This window comes from Xiphophorus hellerii, chromosome 1, assembly GCF_003331165.1.
Source record: "Xiphophorus hellerii strain 12219 chromosome 1, Xiphophorus_hellerii-4.1, whole genome shotgun sequence".
Lineage (NCBI taxonomy): Eukaryota > Metazoa > Chordata > Actinopteri > Cyprinodontiformes > Poeciliidae > Xiphophorus > Xiphophorus hellerii.
The window spans coordinates 17,790,878-17,814,224 of record NC_045672.1 but is presented as its reverse complement, the minus strand read 5'-3'; the positions used below and the strand labels follow the sequence as shown (position 1 = coordinate 17,814,224).

General features: G+C 38.3%; 2 protein-coding genes across 2 annotated transcripts; both read right to left on the bottom strand.

Moving 5' to 3' along the window:
- Positions 1-5,074: 5,074 nt before the first annotated feature.
- Positions 5,075-18,968, bottom strand: LOC116727796 (extracellular matrix protein 2). Its single transcript, XM_032575414.1, has 7 exons — positions 18,759-18,968; positions 17,255-17,370; positions 14,887-15,019; positions 14,635-14,792; positions 12,812-12,951; positions 5,529-5,855; positions 5,075-5,437 (listed from the first exon to the last, which is right to left on the bottom strand). The coding sequence occupies exons 1-7, from the start codon at positions 18,811-18,813 to the stop codon at positions 5,266-5,268; spliced, it is 1,101 nt and encodes a 366-aa protein (XP_032431305.1). The 5' UTR covers positions 18,814-18,968; the 3' UTR covers positions 5,075-5,265.
- A 28-nt stretch (positions 18,969-18,996) lies between these two features.
- Positions 18,997-22,756, bottom strand: LOC116719872 (glutamic acid-rich protein-like). Its single transcript, XM_032562634.1, has 4 exons — positions 21,336-22,756; positions 20,893-21,137; positions 19,405-19,553; positions 18,997-19,293 (listed from the first exon to the last, which is right to left on the bottom strand). Exons 2-4 carry the CDS (start codon positions 21,101-21,103, stop codon positions 18,997-18,999), a joined length of 657 nt encoding a protein of 218 aa, XP_032418525.1. The 5' UTR covers positions 21,104-21,137; positions 21,336-22,756.
- Positions 22,757-23,347: the final 591 nt, after the last annotated feature.

The window sequence follows — 23,347 nt, the reverse complement described above, 5'->3', positions numbered from 1 at the left end:
AAATTAGAGCACCTCAAATGATAAGAGACAGTAAATTTTCCATCTTACTCATTTAGTCTGGCAGTTGTGTCCATAATACAGCTCAGTTCATTTGAATTGTAAAAAAAACTTTAAATTTCAAAATTTGTAAACAAATTAAGAATCTTTGCCATTCATAACTCTTTTAATCAGAGGCTTATTTTTGACAAGTGGAGCCACAAATATGAAGTTTTAAGATATAAAATCTGTTTGAGATATCAAGTACTCTACAGTGCCCCCTGCTGGCCCAGCCCCAAGCAGCATCCCAGTTTGCTTATGAATGTGTCTATCTCTAATTAAAGTAATTAATGAGAAAGAAGCAACCCATTTTAGATTTTACACCTCAAGGTCACAATTTTATAAAAGTGTTCTTCACAGAGGTACTTTTTTCCCATGCTCCCATCATCATAGAACCCTGTTTTTTTCCAAGAATAACATCTGATTTTAGAAAGAGATGTTTTTACACATATTTGTAAGATGATTACTGCTGTTATAAAACTGGCCTGCAGAAAGACTTTCACAACACAGACCCTGGACGATCTTCAAGGGTGGTTGCAGAATAGAACTTTTTTCTGTAGGACTGATTCTCAATTTTGATGTATCTGATTTTTTTTGGATTTTTTTCTCTTTTCTCACTTTCCTATTTAATCCTCTTTTTTTTTCTTTTTTTTTTGCTGGATATCGGGCTATTTTTCCCTGGCTCTCTCACTTCCTCTCTCCCAATACCCAGAGTGAGAGAGAGGAAGAAATGCCAAGCCATTCCATCTGGGAACTTTTCCATCCTCACATAAACACTGTCACACATACGTTTTCTAGTTATTTACACACACACACCACTTGAATCACTGCTACTTGTATGCTATAGAGTGAAATCAATTTGACATTCATTACTATCCAAGCAATTGGATATAGACACACATATCTGCATTTTGATCTATATGTATGTATTTTTCTTTTCGGTAGAAGTATGCAGACCAGATCAATGCCCTGCGGGGTTAATGGCAGTAAAGGTCAGATAAACCCTTTTTGCAGATGATATTCCATCTTCCTCTCATTCTCTCCTTTGGGAAGAGAATGTGGATGCAAGTCTTTCTCTGTGCTTGTGTGCGTCCTGCTGTGGTTCACTTGATTATGGTGTTAGTCTATAGCTAGAGGGCTTGGCATTCAAATTAAACCCGTTTTGCCCTGTAACACCGAGCAGCTAACGTGTGTTTAGAGATCAGTGCAACCACTCGCTTTGTCTTGAGTCGGCGCTGCCATGTTGTGTTTTCTATTCGAGGCAAGCAGAGGGAATTATCAAGATTTGCATCTTTGATTCATGGTCTCTGTTGGTGATTTGTTGAGTGCTAATGGAAAAGTGGCTGCTGTTTAACACTTTTCAGCAACCACTTTGCATACGCTGCAGAAATAGACAAGTTACCCGTTTCTTCTGACTGTCTGGCATTAAAATAAATTTCTCCCTATTTCAGATATCAACAAAATTAAAGTCCTTGTCCATGAGGGCATTTGTTTCACACAAAAAATTGATACTTGGGACACAGCACATATTTCCTTCCTAAGCAGTGGTATCATCATGCATCTGAGTAGTGGATGCAGCAGTTTTCTTCAGTTCACAATTTCTAATATGTTGGCCAATTTGTTTTATGTTTTTCCCCAAGATGTCACCAGAAAGTGACAGGGTTGAGGTGTTGCCTTTAAATAAATCCATAAACAACTCCATTCACGAACTACTATAACCTTTCAAATGGATGCCATCACTATCTGGGCTTTTGCAAGTGGAGATAATAATAATATTGGTGATTATTGTGGTATTTAGCAAATCCTGCCCCAAGTGGAGGAGTTCAAGTATCTCGGGATCTTGTTCACGAATGAGGGAAGAAGGCAGCGGGAGATCGACAGGCGGATTGGCGCAGCGTCTGCCATGAAGCGGGCAATGTACCGGTCTGTCATGGTGAAGAGAGAGCTGAGCCAAAAAGCGAAGCTCTCGATTTACCGGTCGATCTACGTTCCCACCCTCATCTATGATCATGAGCTTGGGGTCATGACCGAAAGAACGAGATCGCGGATGCAAGCGGCCGAAATGGGTTTTCTCCGTAGGGTGTCTGGGCTCTCCCTTAGAGATAGGGTGAGAAGCTCAGTCATCCGGGAGGGACACAGAGTAGAACCGCTGCTCCTTCACATCGAGAGGAGCCACTTGAGGTGGCTCGGGCATCTGGTCAGGATGCCTCCTGGACGCCTCCCTGGTGAGGTGTTCTGGGCACATCCCACCGGGAGGAGGCACCGGGAAAGACCCAGCACACGCTGGAGGGACGGTTTCTCAGCTGGCCTGGGAATGCCTTGGGATTCCCCGGGAGGAGCTGGAACAAGTGGCTGGGGAGAGGGAAGTCTGGGCCTCCCTTCTGAAGCTGCAACCCGACCCCGGATAAAGCGGAAGAAAATGGATGGATGGATGGATGGATGGATGGATGTATTTAGCAAATCATTTCTATACTACTAACTGACCTAAACCAGGAAAAGTAACTTAATGTTAGACTCAACAAATAGCAAAACCAAGCAGCTATGCCACCTTTATATTACATCTATCACTATTTAGTTTCAATTGAACTTGAGTGTACATTAGAATCTAATGCTGCATCCATAAACTATCCTCTTTACCTAATCTCAAATTATTTCTTTATTCCTTGCAACCATCCTCATCAGAGAGAGGATTCTTTTGCTGTTTGTTATCCATGTATTTTATTTTATCAGCTAGCACCCCCTCCAATCCAATAACAAACACAGGAAGCTGCTGTCTTGAGCAGAACAGACAGGACACTGGAGAGGAGAAGCCTGACACCGCTCTTCGGTCAACCACTTACAAATGGGATCTGGCTTTAGCCTGACATGATGCAAAACAGCTGTTGTGTGCGCTTAGCAGTTTAGTAATGCGTGCTACAATGGACAGCATTCGATATGTCAAACATGTCAGAAATTAAAACTACTCCCCATATCTGTAGCATCTATTTGTGCAGACACACCAAAGAAAGTTTCATCTCAACAAAAAGTGTAAAGGAAATGCAGGGTTAGAGCAAATGTGCAATTTCTTAGACAGTAGTGTGCCATTTACAAAATGACTGTACAATTATAGAGACTGGAGATTGCACCGAATATACAAGACTACAGCAGAGACCTAACATGTGATTACATGCCCAAGCACAGAAAAAGACAACCTAGCAGGCGTTTGTCTGCTCATGTAAAATATTCTAAACATACATAGAGCATTGTTTATGCTGTCATCGGCCTCCGTCATTGATTTTTTGTTTTGCAACTCAAACATCTGTAAGAGACCTTCTGGTCTTCATTTAGAGCTCCAGAAGCGTAGCTCTGTGATGAAACCTCCTACCTCAGTCGTCGTAGTTTATACTGTAAAAACAGCATCTGTAAATCTTTACTTCACTCTCAACATAACTCAATATGTGGTATTTTTTATTTATTACTCAAAGTGATATACTGTGCAATGTGTATCCAGAGATTAAACAAATGATTACCCTGGCAATGAGTTCAAATGACTCAAACTTAAATAAGATGTCAAAAAAGTTTGATTTAATTTTTTTTTTTTTTTTGTTGCAAAAATTCTCTTGATTTTATGAAACACTTATGTAAATCATCCTAACACTCTTTGGATGTCTATATGGCATATTCATCCCTGCCTGCAAATATTTCTTATTTTCAAACAGACATACAGTATACTGTATACTGCATGTAGAAAGAATAAGGAAAGTTGAAATTAAAAAAGTAAACTAAAAAGAAAAGAGGGGAAAAACAAAGGATAATAAGATCCGGGAGGGAGGGGGGTGATTTAGTGGTTAGTCGGGTATAAGAGGTGGTTTCCATCTCTCAGTGGGAAAAGAGCTCTCAATGTGACCTAATTCCCGCTCCTCCTTGCTTTACCTTCTTTTCTGGTTTGAAATCTCCTTCCTCATCTCCTGCTCATGTCCCATTGTGTAAAACGTGACATCGTCTGTTACTCACATCTTTCCCTCACCAGGTTTAGAGACTTTCTTAGGACAGTGGTTGATTTGTGTTTTTCAAACACAATTCAGTTCTTGTTCAAGTTCCATTCAACTTATTTCAGTTTGTCATTTTGAATACATGGTAACCATAGCAAGAGTAAATATAGGACGCTATTTTAAAAGATGATTTCATTTAGTAAGAGAAAAGCTACCTAACCCAACCTGGCTCTACAGTGATGGGGAAAAAAGTGTTTGCACCTTTACGGTTTTCCCTTTTTTTTTTGCATGATTCTCACACTTAAGTGTTTTAGAACATCAAACCAGTTTAAATGCTAGTCAAAGACAATACAAGTAAATACAAAAACATTGTTTTTAAATGATGGTGTTCATTCTTAAGCGAGAAAAAAAAAAATCCTAACCTTCATAACCTTGTGTGAAAAAGGGATTGCTCTCTAAACCTAATAACTGTTTGTACCACTCTTAGCAGCAAAACCTGTTATGGAGTATTTGTTATGCCTGACTTTGATCACTGTGGAGGCATTTTGGCACACTCATTTGTTCTAATTCAGCTGCTTTGGATAGGTTTTGAAGCGTGAATGTCTTGTTTAAGTTGATGCCAGAGGATCTTCACTAGATTTCAGTCTGATATTTTGTCTCCACTTGAACATTATTGTTGTGTTTTCTTTTTGTTATTTCTGGTATGGTATTTTTTGCTTGCTTTCCTGGATGCTCTGACCTTATCTGGAGATAGAAAACTGTTATGATGTTCATATTTGTCCTCTAAGTCGAGCCCTTTTAGGTCACATTGGACATTTTTTTTGGACACCCAAGCTTAGATTGCTTCAGGCTGGTCTGCATCCACACCACACCCCTAGTTTAATTCTACTCAATTAAAGACTTTCCTTGCAAGGACCTCAAAACTACTCTAGAGACATTTTAATCACGCTAAGTAGTAAAATTCCCAAAGAAGCTTGAGGCTAAAGACTTAGTTACCCTGTGATTTTGAGCAACTGTGAATTACAGTCAAATTTATTGTCCAAAAGAGTAAAAATCCGGTTACTGTGTGAGGTTCATATTTTCTTTATTGCGTGCCAAAATACTACAACATGCTACTTAGAAATGGATTTACTGACTTAGCTAATTAAGTTGTAAATGTTTTCTGATACCATGGTGACTATAAAGATGTCAAAAATGACAGAAGCTGGAGAGAACTGTATTGCTGTTTGTCTTGCTTATGCAAAGCATTTGTGTCAGTTCATGTACGTTTGCCCTGCTGTGGATACAGGACCAGTCCCTGTGTGTCAGTCACACAGGAGAAAGCCTTCGGGGGAATTGCCTCCTCTTCCAGGAGATTATATTCCAGGTGGACAGAAACCAAGGTGGAGCCAGAATTACCAGGGTGGCACACTGCCCACTGCCTCACCTGCCTAAAACACAGAACACAGATGTAAATTAGATCTAGGTAAAGGTTGTTCAGAGAAAACATAAAGATTTTAAACATTTCAAATGCATCCCTACCTGATCTGATTGTTTTCCAGTCTCAGCACCTGCAGGTTCTTGAACTGCCTGACACATCTGGGGATGTCCTGCAGTCTGTTGTTGCCAAGTAGGAGCTCACGCATGGAGCGGTAGGTTCCAACGAAGGAATGCTGCTCTACGCCCTCGGTGCTCAGTTTGTTGTGGGACAGATGAAGGGACTGCAGCCCAGCACGCATGTGGCGGAACGTGAAGGCAGGGATGTGACGTATGCTGTTGTGGTGCAGGATCAGTTTACGGAGGAAGCGAGGCAGATTCACAGGGATGGAGGTGAGGCGGTTGTGCGACAGGTCCAAGTCTTCCAGAGATCTGAGAAATAAACAACCAGGACAATGAAAAAATGAATCCAAGTTTCTGTCGTGTGATTCTGTTTGCCGTATCAAGGAAAACAACATTACTTTATGTTCAATTTGACACTCGCATCCAAAATGACCTTTCATAGTTATTTAATGAAAACATCTTTCCCTCATTCATTATGATGTTGTACATTTTTTAAGTTTCACACTAAACCTATTATAATTTCTTGTAATAGGTTAATTTAAACAGATGATTAGAGATCTGAGGAAATAATCATGTGTAAAAATAAACTGTAAACATACAATAAAGATACTTGGGCCTCTTGGTTATCTGGTTAAATCTTCAGTTACAAACCTTGGGATTAATCTTCAACTCAGGTTGTACTCTGCAAAATCATGTCAGATCTTTGTCTCATTCCTGACTCTACCACTTGTGAAATATTGCCAAAGTCAGCCCTATTAGCTCTGGTCCAGAAATGGAAATATCAGTTCATACTTTTTGTTTCATCTTCTCTAGATTTTTGCAATGCCAGTTGCAGTCTGTGCTGCTGCTAGACTCCTGACTGGATCATCAATTTCATTGGCTCCTGGCTCATTAAGATATGTTTGACATGGCGATCGCTGCATTGAAAAAGATCAACCTACATCTCAGAGCTTTTACATGCTGTTTGGGCTGTGAAGTTCTGTGATTATGCCTTGTTGACTGTTTCCCATACAATAAAAAACTAAAGGAGATAGAAGCTTTTCTTCTGTGGCTCTGGAACGTCCTTCAACCGACTCTCATATGGGCAGACTCAGTGGCTTCCTTTAAAAATCAGCTGAAAACATATATTTTTTAATCTGCTTTTGCTTAAATTTGTTATTCTGTTGTTTGAAGCGCTCTGTGATTTTTGTCTTGAAAGTTGCTATTTGAATGATGTTTTATATGACAGCATGCAATGTTTTACAGGTCTCTGGATTGAACATTTTAATGGATGCCCAACAATTCATCATTGTCCTCCTGTTTTACATTTACTGGACTCTCATGAGCATTGCAGGGGAGGCCGAAAGCTAAGGCTGCAGAGCAATATTGAAGAAGGCCAGGAAAGCTAATAATGCACTCTGGGCAAAGGTAGGAGCTGGGGAGTATGGTAGAGAAAACAAAGTGATACGGTATTTTGTGCAAATATTATAATAATATAAGTTTTAGTTTGCAGAAAACAGAGTAAATGTCTGCAGGGATAGAGGGGGGGATTCTTGCTTCCAAGCCACAGATGTAGAACTGAGAGTTCCATGTTTTTGTTGCATGATCCCACACAGCTGTTGTGAGTGTGATGCAAGAATCACAGCAGGAGGCAGACCTCATTTTCTGTTCTTCCCCAATATGAATAGACAAAAGCACTTATGTGGCCAGCTAATGCCCATATGGTCAAGTGATTTGGGTATCATTGAGAAAGGAAAAACAAATTGGTGTGTTTCCCTCTTTAGTCACAAAGATATGACAAAGAAGGGAGACACTCTTAGCATAGGTTTTAAACAAGAGAATAAGCTGCAGTATAGTAAGATGCCAACCCAAAACAAAACAGATGAAAACCAGAACACTAACCCACTGTTTCCCAACCCTGGTCCTAAAGGCATACTGCCCTGCATGTCTTAGATGTTTCCCTGTTTTAATAATCCTGATTCAGGTGATTGTAGTTCAGTAAGTGCCTGTTAATCATTGACCAATTGAAATCAACTGGGCTGAAGCTGAGCTGAAACACCTGAAATGTGCAGGGCAGTGTGCCTTGAGGACCGGAGTTGGGAAACACTGCACTAACCAACACAAGACCTAACTAAATCCAGCAAAACAACCCCATTAAACATTACCAAAACAACAAACCCAATGAAATACGAAGACCAAATGCAACAGGGAAAGTATGAGCAGCCCCTTGGTGTGAGGAGCTGCCAGGTTCAAATAGGATGGGAACATTGACCCAGTTGCTCCCAGTCAGGGTCTAAATCCAAGCCACACCCATTTTCACCTGAGAAACAAAGATAGTTAATCAGGGGAAGAAAGGAGTCATCACAGTCTCACATCGATCCAGGCACTTGATAGGGTCATTAGTTTGAGGAAATCTCTGTTTACTCTCATCCATTGAACTTGAAAACTCAGAGGTTTCACTGTTTATTGGGCTTGTTCCTCTCCAGACCTTACAATTTCTGCTGATTTATGATGATTTGCAAGATTCACACTAAAATTTAGAGAAAGAATCAGGTCCTTCTTTTGCAGGATGATTTAAAAAAGTGGGCTGGCTTCCTTCAGAGAAACCTATGAATAATCTCAGAGGAATTATCTCACACCAGCATACAACAAAAGGCTTTTTGTTTAACCTTCACTCTGCTTTCTTACGTACCTAACTATGTCTGCTCTGAAATCCTACGTATCTGTCCCTGCACCAGTTCAGACCAGTTGTGCACTGCTGACTTGTGTTCGAAATCTTTGCCAGTTAGCACAGTGGCAGTCCGCCACTACTCAGAGCTCCACATGGGAGTAATGAGCGGAGACATAGAGCTCTCTTCTCAGGAAGAACTGTAAAGCCCTCCACCACCCACACTCCCCACACTCCCCCCACCCACAGGCATCTGCACACAAAAACACATACGCACATTCAAACAAATGACGTGAAGCAGACCAACTATCTCACACAGAACTCTCCTCTACACTGTAACTACTGCAACCACAAAAAGGTACACAGCAACAGAAGAAAACTGAATGTTTTTGTCTTTACAAGTCTGGGTGTCCATGCGTTTAGGCAAACCATGCCCAAGTACAACCTACAGTACAACAGTACTTTATAATGCACACATCTCCATTTGTGTTAGCATCACACATGGCAGTTGCAGAACACTGGCAGCCAAGCAGGGCAATGTTAAGCCAGCCAGAGCTGTGCCAGGTAAGAAAAGAAAGACAAAGTGAGGATTTGAAAATACACTGATGGATGAAGAATGGCAGGACACGACTTTGGCTTTATTAAAGCAACATGTGCACGTCTGTGCAACCCGAATGTATTAACTTGAACTGACTTCTGGAAGTGTTTTGAACAATTTGTCAAACCTCTGCTAAACATACCGACGAATATTTGGATTTGAATACAGCTAAAACTTTATTTGATTTACTGCAGCTGCACTTCTTTTGCTCCGAGTATTTTGTATTTGATTACGTTCAGTAAAATAAGAAAAAAGCTACGGTTCAAAATACAGATGAAACCCTTACGTGGACTGATGCTCATTTAATTAAATCCCTCTCACTTGATGTCAGTGTGGTTTTATCATAGGCGGGGTGTGCAGTGTGCAATGATGTGCGCAATTCTGCTTGTGTTCCTGCTTACATAAGCTCATTATGAAACCAATTTGTGCGGGACCAAAGACAAAAAGAGATTTTGGGACGAGCTTATTCAGGCTAAGACTCAACATGGCACCACACACACACATGCATGCACATACGTATGCGTGCTCACCCCCACACACAAACGTACACCCACGCACACACTTCTGGTTTGATGATCGCTAACCCAATATCACCATGTACTCACTCTGATTGTAGTGTTTGGAAATCAACAGAGCTCTCCCACAGCTGTCTGTCTGCCAACACCACTATATTAATAAAAGTCAGAAATTCAAAACAGCCACATGTTCCTGCACAAAACAAAACACAACAAAGCACTGTTTTGTAAGCGGCTTATCACGAAAAACTAGGTTACAAACATTTCACTAATAAATATGCTTTATGGGGATAATTCAAAAATGCAACCATTTGAAGTGTTTGGGAGGAGTAGGGGTTTATGTAAGAGCAATCAGCGAAAGTAGTGCTCCATTCTTTTTACATGTGAAGTGGTGAGTCAAATTTGTTGGCTGGAAGCAGTGACGCGAGCGAAGATAAACGTTGACTGACGTCTTGATCAAGAACCAGGAGCAGATAAACAGGCAGTTTTTTTTGTTGTTTTTTTTGCTTGTTTGTTTGTTTTACAGCTGGGAGAATAAGGAGGACGGCTTTTGTTGCACCGTTTCAGATTGCTACTGCAACATGAATTAATGCTAAGCCACTGCACAACCACTTATGTAACAAGAATACCTGATAAGCACACACAAAAGAGGGCACAGAGGTTAACACGGCTGGAACGGTGTTAAGATGTCATATTTAAATAAACACACAGTATCAATGCAATAAATTAATTCCTTGTAAATATGGGTTTGAAATGAAACAGCTTATTGAAATAAGGCTAAATGAGAAGTGAAAGTTTCACTACAGCATATGATAGGTGGCCAAAAACATGTTCATTCTCGCTGGCACTTGTACTGTAGCTTTACTTACTAGAATACAATTAAAACATTTTCATAGTAACGTAGTATTAAAATGGAGCATCAATATGTGTTTTGCAGAAAATCACGATTGAGTAAATACAATGGAAAAACTAGGAGCAAATTTTGTATTTCCATAGGAATTTAACGTAAATAGAAGTTGAGTTATGATGAGCGAATGATCTTTATCATCTGAGGTTTTATAATTTATTTGGTCTGAGAACAGTTTGTTTAACACAATAAAAAAAACGGAAAATGGGAATAACCATCACTCCAAAAATATATGTAAAGGTTTTTAATGTGAGCAAAAAAGGAGTCAGGAGTCAGGGCATACTACTTTCCTCCACAATGTCAACAAGAGAAACATCAGCAAAGATGTTAGGTCTAGAGAGGTCTGTCTATTACTCATAGAGTAGCTACAATAATTTTGTTTATTCAATTTATAATTTTATTACACCATAATTATGCAGCAAGGAAGATTATTCACAAGAAGAAACCCTTCAAAGCAGCTGCCAGTTTTTCTGGATTTAGAGCTTCCTGCAAGTTCATACCAAGGTCATATTGTGCAATGCTCAAAAACAATTTAAATAAATCAAAAGTTACATCTTAAAATTCACTTTTAAATGTTAAAGTGATAAAAGACGGAGCGCAGCTATGGACCGCTTGGACGGATTCCAGGGAAAACGCTTCATATCTCTTAAGTAGCAAGTAGTACAGCCAATGTTTGTGAACAGACACAGATCCATGACTTGTGTAATGATGAACTTTAAAAGAACACAACAAAGATATAAATAATTGACCATTATGTAAAGCCCATTTTCTGAAAAGCAATCATAAGATATCAGCATAAGCAATACCAATATGGTGGTAAAAATGTTATAACATAGTCATAAATACTTCTGTATACCTGTATATAAAGCTATCATTGTGAGACCTGAAGATAAGCTAAAAATAGGAAATGGGAGGTTAAAAAACACTGCAAATCCATAGGAGGGTGGCTGACAAACAAATTTCTCGAGTTTGCAGAGATAGTCATGCTGTGGCAGCGACTAAATAGACAGGCAAAAATTAACTTCTACAAACTTCAATAATTCTCCACAGCCATTTGAGACAATTACTTTAGCTTATTCTGGTATGAACTTTTGTACCATGAAGTATAATTTTTTTTCTTCCTTTTTTAAAAACTCCTTGTGTAGCATCTTTTTTATTTTTATTTTTATTTATTTTTTTTTTTTTTTTGCTGTTAATGACATTGAAAGATTTAATGTGTGATTATTCACTTCGGGTTGTAGTGGACTGCTAAGATTCACTGATAATATCAACTTAAGTCAAGCCTACCTTCATAGTAAAGAAGTGAATTGTTTTATACTTGCCAAACTTGAACTTCTGTGTTTATATGGTGGTCAAAAAAAAAAAAAAAAAACTTCTTCTGAATACTAAACAAATGTGTCCCCATTATGTTAATGACTTTGGGGATTTAAGTCATCGTTTCACTGCATATTTATCCTAACATTTTCCAGCTACACAGTATTAGGAAGGCAGATAATGACGCAAGATTAAAGTAGGCCCCCCGGTCTTCCAAAGACAGATCCCAGATTTTACTTCCAGTCCCAAACCCCCTGTAACTTCCTGTACACTCTAGCTTAAACCCCAGCAGGACGTAATAAACACACCGACTGCTACACAGTGACCAGAGGCACTCCACTAACTAGAGCCAGCACATTGCATTAAAGTATTTATTTTTAATTTCTCCTATTTTACCACTTGACTGTTTTGGACAACAACAAGAAAAGAACCCCACAAGGAATTAGCTTTCTTGCAGATTCAGCATTATTGTCTTAAAATTAACTAGATCCTGGAGAGGGTAGGGTTAAATATTTCACAATCTGGTACCTATGCAAAGCTATAGAAAGGTATAGAAATCTTTTAAAACAGAGCATTTACAATTACCAATGAGACAAATGTCAGGCATTAAATACACTATTACTAGTATCTAAAAGTTAAATTAAGGACATTTTATTGATTTGGCCTTTGGATTTCACTGTTTTCGTTTTGATAAGCAAATCTGTACGTCTTTGATTTTGATTTTATCCCCCTGTCTACCACTTTGATCTGTGCATAACTTGCGCAATCCCTTTCCAGCTGCCTCTCCTGCACTCCCTTCTTCGTTCTCTATTCCTCTGCGTTACTTGAACTTGCATTGTGGTTCACAAGGATCCAAGGGAGAAAAAGACAAACCCTCCGGAATTCACTATATTTAAACAAACACACACACGCAGGCACACAGTTGCCCTCGAGGCCTAAATCACACCCTTGCTCTTCTAAGTACACAAAGTAGACTGCCATGACTTGTAGAATATGTAAATATGACTGCATAAGAGAAAGTGAGGGAAAGGAAAGAAAAAAAGAACTTTGTGTGCAGAAAATAATTACTGTAATACCATAGAAAAAAAGTTTGTAATTGAGAATAACACCAGCCTGAGGTATTGATTATGACAATAGTATACTACTGCTGGTCCGTTAAAAAAAAAACTTTATTTCTCTTGGGTTACTTCAGACCTAATTATATTTAGCTAAAACTGGTCAGAGCTTCCAAAGGGCAGCTTGCCCTCTTGTGGCAAATTAAGGAACTACACAAATGATACGTACCTAAGACGGGTCCAAGTGTTGCTATCGATGCTTTGATCGTCGATATAGTTGTGACTCAGATTCAGCACTTTCAGATGAATGCAGTCCCTTAAGGCCTCAAAGGCCACCTCTCCAATCAGGTTTCCATTCATTTTCAGCACCTTTAAAATAGTGAAGAAGGTTAATGTTAAATAAAGCAAGTCCTGAGAAGAAAACGGAGAGATGATGTTCAACTTTGGGACATTGCTTTATAATATACCTGACCTAAATTGTGTTTTTTGTGGTCTTCAGAATTGTGTTTGCTCACTAAAGTTCTCTAACAAACCTTTGAAGCCTTCACAAAACAACTGATTTTACAAACGAGTGAACTTGTTTGTAAAGATTTTTATTTCTGGAAAACATTTGAAAACCATGGATCCTTTTCCTTCAACTTCCCAATTATGCATGACTTTGTGTTGGTTTGTGAAATTATAGCATTATACTAAGAAGTTTGTGATTGTAACTTAACAAAATAAACACTTGGCACTTCACTTTAGGGAATATAAACCACTTGACTGTTTTGTCAAGGTTCCAACAAATGTAGGCCTGTCGCGATAAATGATAAATCGATTAATCGTACGATAAATTAAAACTATCGACGTCATTTCAATTATCGGCATTATCGTCTCTCCCGACCTTTTTCTCTTTCTGTTAATGACACCGAATGAAAAAAGGCTCAACTCCGGTGCTCTCCACTGACCCCCCCTTCCTCATTTCCTTAGCTGTCGGCCGATTGTCGGCCCATTTTCAAAACCTGACAGACCACACATTAGCCGACAGAAATCCTAGGTATAACGGTTCGATCGGTTCGTTCCTGCCGTGTGGTGTCCAACAATGGGCACAAAATAATGGCTACAAGTTCAGTGAACTAATTTTAAAACCAGGCATTAATCAATGCTTTACTACAATCTACCTGCAATGCATGTAACTAGTGTCAGCGTAAAGTCCTGACTGAATGAAAATCATTATAACCTATTTACGTCACGTTAACGAAGAACAGCTGAAAAGTTACCGGGTTTATCAACTGCGGTAGTAATTTCGCTCCAACTCCTCCTCTTGTCATTTCTATATTCTTTGCATGTTGAATAAACATTAATGTTGTTTCCACGTCGGCTGGACTTCGGGTTGCGCCGTGTCAGCTGTTTGGGATTCCCCGACGTAATTTCCCCTCAGAAAGCTCAGAGGAGAATCCGCGCTTTCTGATTGGCTACCTGTCGCATTTAACAGGCTGCGTTAAGATCCCAGTCGGGGAAAACCTCTGATTTAGATCGGAGCGGCAACGACGATCTACCGTAACACACCACACAATCTTAGGAAGACCAAAGGTCTAAGATTGTTGTATGGGGAAAAATAGGAGCAAAAAATCATGTAGTGTGAACTATTGCATCAGGTAGTCGATGTGCCCATCTTCTCTATTTAAATCTAATTATTACTGAAGGGCAACATAATATACAGACTTCATAATCTGCACTCTTTGGGTTGAATGCAGTATTTATTTCCACTTTGGCTTTATGTTGTTTAGTTTTTATCAAGTACATTTTTTGTTAATGGAGACTGAGAATCCATTTTGTTTTTGGTTGTTTTGTTTATTTAGTTTATCAGCTCCAGTGTTAAATATTCTTTTGAAAATAAAGTGTATCTATCTTTGGCAGGAAATCACATGCATTATTACGTCATTTCCATTAAATCAGTGTAAAAAGGTCTTCAGACAATATTATTGTTTATCGCAATAATTTTTTGAGACAATTAATCGCTCAGCAAAATTTGCTATCGTGACAGGCCTAAACAAATGTATAAAAGCACACCTGAAGAGACGAAGGAAGGCCCAGAGGGAGGGACCGGAAACGGTTGTTGTCCAGCTGCAGCTCCAGAAGCTTCTGCAGAGGTTGAAAAGCTGCAGGTGACACACTGGCTTCATAAAGGGTGTTCATCCTTAGCTCCAGCTTCAACAAGTTTTTCACGCCTAAAAAAAATTGTAAAAAAAATTATTTTTGGGGTTTGTTTTTTTTACAGTTTTTGTCTTGTGTTTTTCTTTCTATAGGATATGCTGGTTGTACCTTGGAAGCAGTGATCCGTGAGAACAGTCAGTTTGTTCTTATTAATCTTGAGCTCCTCTAGAGATGCTGGCAGCGCTGGAATTCTGGTGATCTGGTTGTCGTTAAGATCCAGCTTTCTCAAAAAGGTCAAGTTCTTCATGAAAACCCGATTTCAGAAAGAGATAAAATATCCAGTGTGATTAAAAAAGACAAAATAGAAGCCTGCCTTAAAGTCCATAATTTTCTATTCCACTTGGAGTTTACAGAAAAGAACCAAATGAAAGAATTGCTATTCTGTGAATCTCTTCCATGTCATTTATCATGTTTTATTTTTAGTAAAACCACTGTGGGAGGTTTCTCGGTACAAACGGCTCCGGTGGTTTATGTGTGAGGGAAAGCAGAGGACAGGATCTTTTACAGTGTCCCTCTAGCCAGTCAGTCAGTCCTCTGTCATTATGGTGAGGTGAGGAGAAAAAGGAGAGAAAAAAAAAGTACTCTTCCAAAAATAATTTCCTTTTGTTCCTCAATGCATTGGCTTCAGTGTATCAGTGGTGAAGAGTAATGATTGGTCAGAACACAGCGGTTGACTCGGTCTGGTTGGGATCTGAGTATGGCATGGAATCAATCGAAGGTTTTACTTAGAAAGCATCTGTTAATGCAACTTCAATTATCCTGACTCCTAGCTGTAAAGTGACTCATACAATCTGCTCATTAGAAGACTGCACATGTTCTATAAAGGCTTACAAGCCAGAGGAAAGTAGCAAATGAAGAAGTTTAAAATTTGCAATAAAGATCTTCTGTTTGGTGTAAATTTTTATTTGATTCTTTTGTTTTTTTGTGGATAAACAAGGCATTGTTAAAAAAATATATCACCATGCAGGTCCATCTCAACAAATTAGAATTTCATTGAGTAGTTCATTTATTTAAATAATTTAATTCCAAAAGTGACATCCCTCATGCCAATCTTCATTACAGAAAGGCTGTATTGTTAATGTATTTGTTAATTCAAATGAAGATGGCTTGCAAATGATAAAAACACAAACTTCAGTTTCTTAGAAATTAGAATAATGCATAGCACTACTAAAGATTGATTTCAATGGAGATGTTATGCAATGGCTGTGTTATAGCCAACACAATCACAGGAAAGTCAGCTAACTTGGTAGTTGTCCATTAGACAGTCAGCAGCTGTGTTTCCGTTAACCGTAGAATTGTGCAAATTGAAATTACAAAAATATATTTCACACCACAGAAAATTTTTTTTGGGGAAAAAAAAACATGTTTTTAATAAAAAGGTTTTGCGCTAGAAGGAGGTGGCGAAATATTTTGTTTATTTCGGCTGTGTCGAAATAAACAAAATACACTTTTTCGCATCACACCAGTCACATGATCAACAGTCGGATGTTACTACAGTTGAAAACAACGAAGAGGACAACAGGAAGTAGCAGGATAATGTTTTCTGTTTTGTTTTGTTTTTCGGACAATGTGCAGCTGGCTCCAAGCAAGCTCTCACAGTATCGGACTGTTCATAAAACCTTGTGTGTCATTTGAACATTTGAATCCATAGCTTCTCTGTAAAATTGCTGACTACAATTTCCCCAAATAGCTGCTACAACTGACGTCTTGTGCCTTGGCTGAATTATGAATATATGTCATGTTACTGTTTACATTATTCATTGCGATAACAAAAGGTTCACAAGCATCAGGGACAATGGCAGCCTTGATAAGGTCTAGGAACAAAGCCCCTTCAAGTCTTTGAGAGACCGAAAGGGCAGGCAGCTGGAGTCAAAAACCATCACACATAGATAGAGCCAGGGCATAGTCAAAACCTTTTGCATCCTTTATCTTAGACAAGGAAGAAAAAAGATTGGTATAAGTGGTATTAAGTTGTTTTTTTTCCCTTTAAGTTAGAAGTCAAGGCTACAGAGTCTTGGGGAAGAGGAAAAAGTCAATCCAAGTTGCTTAAAGTCCAGTGGAAAGTTTCTGCAGTCAGAGATGATTTGGGGGAGCCATGTCATCTGCTGGTGTTGGTCCACTCCATTTTATCAAGTTCAAATTCAGTGCAGACGTCTACCAGGAAACTTGGGAGCCTATTATAGTCCCCTCTGCTGACAGGTTTTATGGAGATTTAATGACAATGTTATCACAGTGATTGATAGGAATCACATTCCTCCAACAATGCAGAATTTATGAAGGCAGCTACTGAAATAACCTGGACTGTATTGATGCAATAATTTATGGAAGTGTATGGAGTACTAACTTTAAAAAAAATATATATACATATATATATATATATATATATATATATATATATATATAATTTTCTGGCTGCAGAAGGAGCTGATGAATGAAGATCTTTCCCTACCAGTTTCAAGAAAGCAGCCATACTCACAAGCAGGCAGTTCTGGCTAAATGACTCGTCGTCCAGTTGGTTCTGGCTCAGATCCAGTTCATCCAGGTTTTGTAGTCCAAACAAACTTTGTGGAGTGATGATTCTGATGTTGTTTTCTTGGAACAGAAAATAATATGTACTGCAATTAGCATTTCAAATATTGATTCTGATCATTAAAAAATCATGTAGCAAAAAAATGGTTATCGTGACACAATAAAAAAACCAAAAACTTTTGAGCTCCTAATTACATATTTTGGCATCTCTTCTTCATTTCTTGTCATCAACCTGTTGCACACATTATTCTATTACACCTGTTTTTTCTTTGTTTTATTTTATTGTCCCACATGGTTTATCCACTCTGGGACAATAAAGACAGTTGTGTGTTAAACCCTGTATCTGCAGAAGTTTCCATACACATATTATGAACATGAATGAATTTATTAGATGTGTGAATTTTGAAGGCTAAATTAACATACATTTTCACTGATTTTTAAAAACAGGAAATGGGTTCAAAAGTTTAAATGTATTGCCATATTGCAATATACTTACATTCCAACTAATATTAGGTTAAAAGTCCTGTAGTAAATTGCACTTCTGATTGAAGACTTTCTGTCTCCAGTCAAATGAAGGGAGACTGTTTAGGGTTTACAAGAACAACCCAGGAACATCCAAGGTTCAAGCTTTTCATAAACCGGAAACTGTTGGCACATCAGCGTCACTGTCTGCAGTGAAGTGACTGTTACATAACCATGAACTTAGAGGGTTTTGCAAAACTAAAAATTTCTACATGGACAACAAAACTACAGAATTGTTTTGTTGTCCATGCGGGACAACAAAAGAAGGGGCAAGAAGTGATGCCAAAAAGCATGTTTGGAGGAGTCATAGAGAAGCTTGGAGAGGCTTTCACACCTAAGAACATGCCGCCAAATGACGGTGGATTGTGCACGATTTTGATAGCAGCGTCACACTGAAGAGCTGTTTTTGCCCCGGGAGAACTGCTGCATCACACAAAGTGCTGGCATGAAATTTCTGCCATTTACAACTAAATGGAAATTTTTTGATATCATGCCAGGAGACCACAACTCCAAATATCCAGCTCAACTATGTCAGATCCTTGAAAACTGTTAAAAAGGAAACATCTCTTTCTAAGGAATGTTTATAAAGTATTAGTGAAGCTACGTATGTATATTTAGGTCTTCATGTAAAATTTTTAATCTATGTGGATTAACATAAATCCACAATAAATAATAAAAACTTAAATCACTGAAGTTGTATTTTTCAACATCAGATCATTCCAGAGAAAGAATGGTTATAATCAAAGCCCTAATTTAATCTGACATTCATGTAAGTAATAAATGTATATAAACCTCTGACTGGAATTTCAAAAAGAAAAAAACCATATGGATAACACCAACTTTTAATTAAATAGAATGCTCTTTTTAATATTTTGTATTATTCCATTGGGCTTAAACTGTTGTTCTGACAACAGTCCTGTCACACACACCTCCCAAGTCAAGCTTTGTCACTTCCAGGTACTGGAAAACTGGCAGGTGAGTCATCCCGACACCCCTGCAGCTTATCTCTGCATCTGCAGTCTGGCATTCAGCTGGAGGTCCAGTAGAGTTGTGCTGTGTTTCTGTTTGATTAGTAGGAGGTTCTGTGGCCTCTTCCTCCTCCTCTTCTTCTTCCTCCTCTTCTTCCTCTTCCTCCTCTTCCTCCTGAATTGAAACAGAAAAACTTCTTTACATACTGCACACTAGATAATGATGCATACAACAGCAGGATTTTGAATAAAATGAAACCTCTTCTTCATCGTCTTCATCGTCATCATCATCATCATCTTCTTCTTCTTCTTCTTCGTCTTCCTCTTCGCTGTCCTCCTCCTCACCTTCCTCCTCCTCTTCCTCTTGTGTTTTTCCATTATCCATCAGTCGTTTCTTTTCCGCATGAAGTTCCTTCAGTGTCGCCATAAGGAGGCTAGTTTCCATCTCTCCCTTAGCACTCTGTCTCCAGCCTTTCAGAGGTTGCCTTAATCCGGCCTGCAGAATACAGTGGGAAACCAGTGACATCATTAAGTCAAAAGGAAAATAACAGACATACTGACTTCAGATGAGTTGAAATGATGCAGAAAAATGTTTGAATATATTTACTATTCGATACGCAGCGGCCTCTACTGTAGCAGCGTGTCTTCTCCTGCCCCAAGCACTTCTCCTTCCTCTGACAACCTCTAGCTTTTTAGGATCAGCTTTCCTCTGATCCGTCTTTCTTTCTGATTCCAGTTGGGGCTGCACTTCTGTTCCTGAGTCATTACAATTAAATTAAACAGCCAGTGAAACGCAGGTGAAATCAAATATTTACATCCACCGTATCAAAAGGACACATAATCATTTTCCACCCTCCCAGCTTGACATTAAGTCTGACTAAATTGTTTCTGTTTTAGGTCAGTTAAGATTAACTATTTTTCTCTTTGCTAAATACTAGAATATTGAGTGAGATTGTTTTTTCAAATTCATATATTTATATACATTTTGTAAGCTTTAGATAGATTTGATAGGTTTTTTTTAAAAGACTTGAATCAAACATTTTGGATACTCTTCCACAAGCTTGTCAGAAGAGCTTGCAGGAATTTAGGCTTCTTCCTCCTGACAGAACTGGTTTAATTAGTCAGGTTTGGTGGCCATCTTGCTTAGTTACATCTTTTCAGCTCTGTATGTATTTTTAATAGGCATAAGGTCAGACTTAGAGAGAGGCACACCAGATAATTGTTTTTGCTGTTAAGTTACGTGGCATCCTTAGGTTTATTGTTCATTTGTTAAACTTCCCAGTTCATGTTGAAATGCTGCTTCTATAATCCACCTAATGTTCTCTTATAATCATCACTACTCTCAACAAACTCAAACTCAATAAGTTGTTTACATTCCTGCTACTATTTGCACATCTTTTATTATATGCAAAAAATGTCAATACTCTTGTAGATAGCATTTTATTATTTATTATTTTATGCACAAATATTCAGTAATATTTTGTACCCTTTTTGAAGTTATCACCTACAAGAGTAATCTACTCAGGCAGAGAGTTCTCTGAAACTATGTACTATTTCAGATAAATGCAAAGCATTTGTTTGTTTTTTTCTGTTTTATTATGTTGTAAATTTGACCTTAAGGATTTTCTGTTACCATATTTTACCTAAAATACATGCTTCCTTTTACCTGTCATTTTGCTTTTGGTATGCCAAAAGGTCCTCACTAAGGCATTCTATTCTGTTCTATTCTATTTTTTTTTAATCTATTTAAAAAGTAGAATGGCTTTTCTCTCTCAGTTGCATTTGGTTATTTCACCCAACGATGAAGCAAACTTGCAGAGATCCACCTCTGGCCTGATTCGTTTAGAATTTTTCAATCATAATCTCAAAATAAAGCGTTGTGTTTGATGTGTGTCCCTAAGATACGTTTTGGAGACAATCTCCAATGTTACATGAAAAAGTCCTGTGTCTCTTTACACTAAATATCTGATTTCAAGTGCATACAAGAACATTCATGAAGAAACAAACTTAGATATTAAATCCAGATTTGTTAGCTTATCGAACATTTTATTGTGGGAAGCAGGCAGATAGAAACAGAAATGTTTTGTCATCTTACCAGTGATATGCTGATCCAAAATCCTCTCCCCTGAATCAGTCCCTGATGAATGACTGGCAGCCATTTCTATTTCAGGTGCGTCAGAGTTTATTTCCAGGATTGCATTCAGGTCATGCAATAATTCTTGGGTTTCCTCTGAATAAATTGTGCCGCTCACACAAATGATCACAATCCACATTCTCAGAACTTGCATTTTTGGATTTTTGCTCATTTACTCTTCGGTTTAGGTCCCAAGCTTCTACCAGCTTTGAGGCAATAAAAGAAAAAACAAATATCACAAAGTTTAATGTAATTCCGAAGAAAAAAACAGATTTTTGTCGAATAGATCCTTTTTCTAAAAATCCTTATGCTTTTTATTAGACGGTCATTGTGTGAATGAGGAGGAAGGAAGAGGATGGAAGGAAAATCTGGGAGGTGAACAGGTTGAAAAAATAAACTCTCACCATGCCAATAATGGTAGTCCATCATTATACCATGAAGCACAGACACGCCTTGCTCCTCCTTGTCTCCTCTCTCTCTCAAAACTGTCTGCAGACTCAAAAAAAAGCGATTCCCATGTTTACTTCGCAACCTAAAAAGAAATTCTAGTACAGAAAGCTTAAAAAATGAGAAAAAGTCTCATCTTACAACATTTTTAATAAACTGATTTAGAAGATGGTGAGGACAGTGTGCAGGTATCTTGGACGCGATCTGGTAGGGAACAGAGTTGATAGACGGGTCAAGTCAGAGACAACCATGTTTGGCCAGGCTCCACTAGCATCCACATATTAAAACAAATATGAACTCTGAGGAGAGAACAATACAGGAATCTTTACATTCTCTGCTTACATACTGTTCATAAACTGTGGAGTGTGTGAGTCGTCACACTTACCCTTTGCACCCTTTGCTCAGAGTGGAACCAACATGGGATTTTCACTGTGAGGTGAAACATGCTGACAAACTCCCTTTTCTTTTTGAAAAAAACACACAGATGAGCAATAAATCTATGTAGAGGTGCTTCAACAATGCTGGTTTAGGTCAATCTATATGACAATGAGACTCATGGATTAATTTGTGCTAACGGAGAGCATGATAATTTTCACACATTAGGTGCAGCTGTTGGGACAGAGGCGATAGACGCAGTCCAAATGGCACCGTGGACAACTTCACACTAAACACTGAAACACTCAGGTCGTGATGAGCTCCTCCAAGGTAAACAATAAAGTGTTCACAGATGATTCATTTTAGCCTTGACAGGAACATGCAGTAATCCACTGACCACATTCAACACCCCTCCGTAGCTTCAGTCTGACAGCACAACTAAATCACCAACTTTTACCAGAAGGTATGGTGCAGAGTCTAGATTTTCCTTCCACATATTAAAAGGTTTAGTTTACCAATATGTATTGTTTATAATACCTACAGCTGTTATGATGTTGTTCAGCAAAAAAATAAAAGACCCTCATTGGAAACACCGTGTAGTTTATAAAAACCAAAATAGCTAAAAGAAATCCCCAATTTATCTTGCAAATTAAAAACACAAACCCTGTTAAAGACAATTTACAACTCCCGTTAGTACTGGTTCCACAATCCTTTCTGGTGATAAATGTAGTGTTGATGCCAAAGGAATTTTAACATAGTAGAAATAGGCTTGTAAAGATAATTTTAGAATGCCAACGGAGTTGCAGTTTCAAAAACAAGATTAAAAAAAAGTGTCCATTACAACAAAGATATAGTCTGTTGCATAAGTTATGTAGTTATTAAAGATATACACATTTAATGCAGTAAAAAAAATTAATTGCTATCCAAAAGTCAACTGGTTATGCTGTAACAAAAAAAAAAAAAACTACCCTAGAGATGCATAAGCACTTGCAATCTCATTGACGAACATTTCAGTTCTGTTGTACACATACGCATCAATATATTTGGATTATATATATATATATAATCCAAATATATTAGATTATGTATTTTAAGAGTACAGTGGAATCACGATTTTCTGAAGCACAAATACACACTGAAATGCTGGTCCAGGAGTACAGGGCATCCCCGCCACCTCCAGCACACTCAGCTCCTTCAAACTAGCAGCAGCAATTAGCAAACACCTGGTGAAACTGAACATCTGATGAGCTTATATCAGTATAGTGTTCCCATGAATGCAAACACTTGAGTAATGTTGATGTGATGACGTGCTCAAGGCAGAATGTAAGAGTTTCTTAGAGACAAATGCCAATTTCAAGGCGTTAAATTTTGAAGTCAAATTTCTTTTAAGTCATGTTTGATATATACAGCATTTTCTTTAAACAACTGAAGGTGTCATAACTATTTGATTGTGCTATATAATAAGTGGCTGGAAAACATCCTGCCCCTTTAATTACACAGAGTTAGCGTTTCCAGTTGCTTTATCTTTGAGATAAATGCAACTAAACAGATCTGGGCACTGACCTTGAAGTACAACCAGTCATTTATTTCTGAG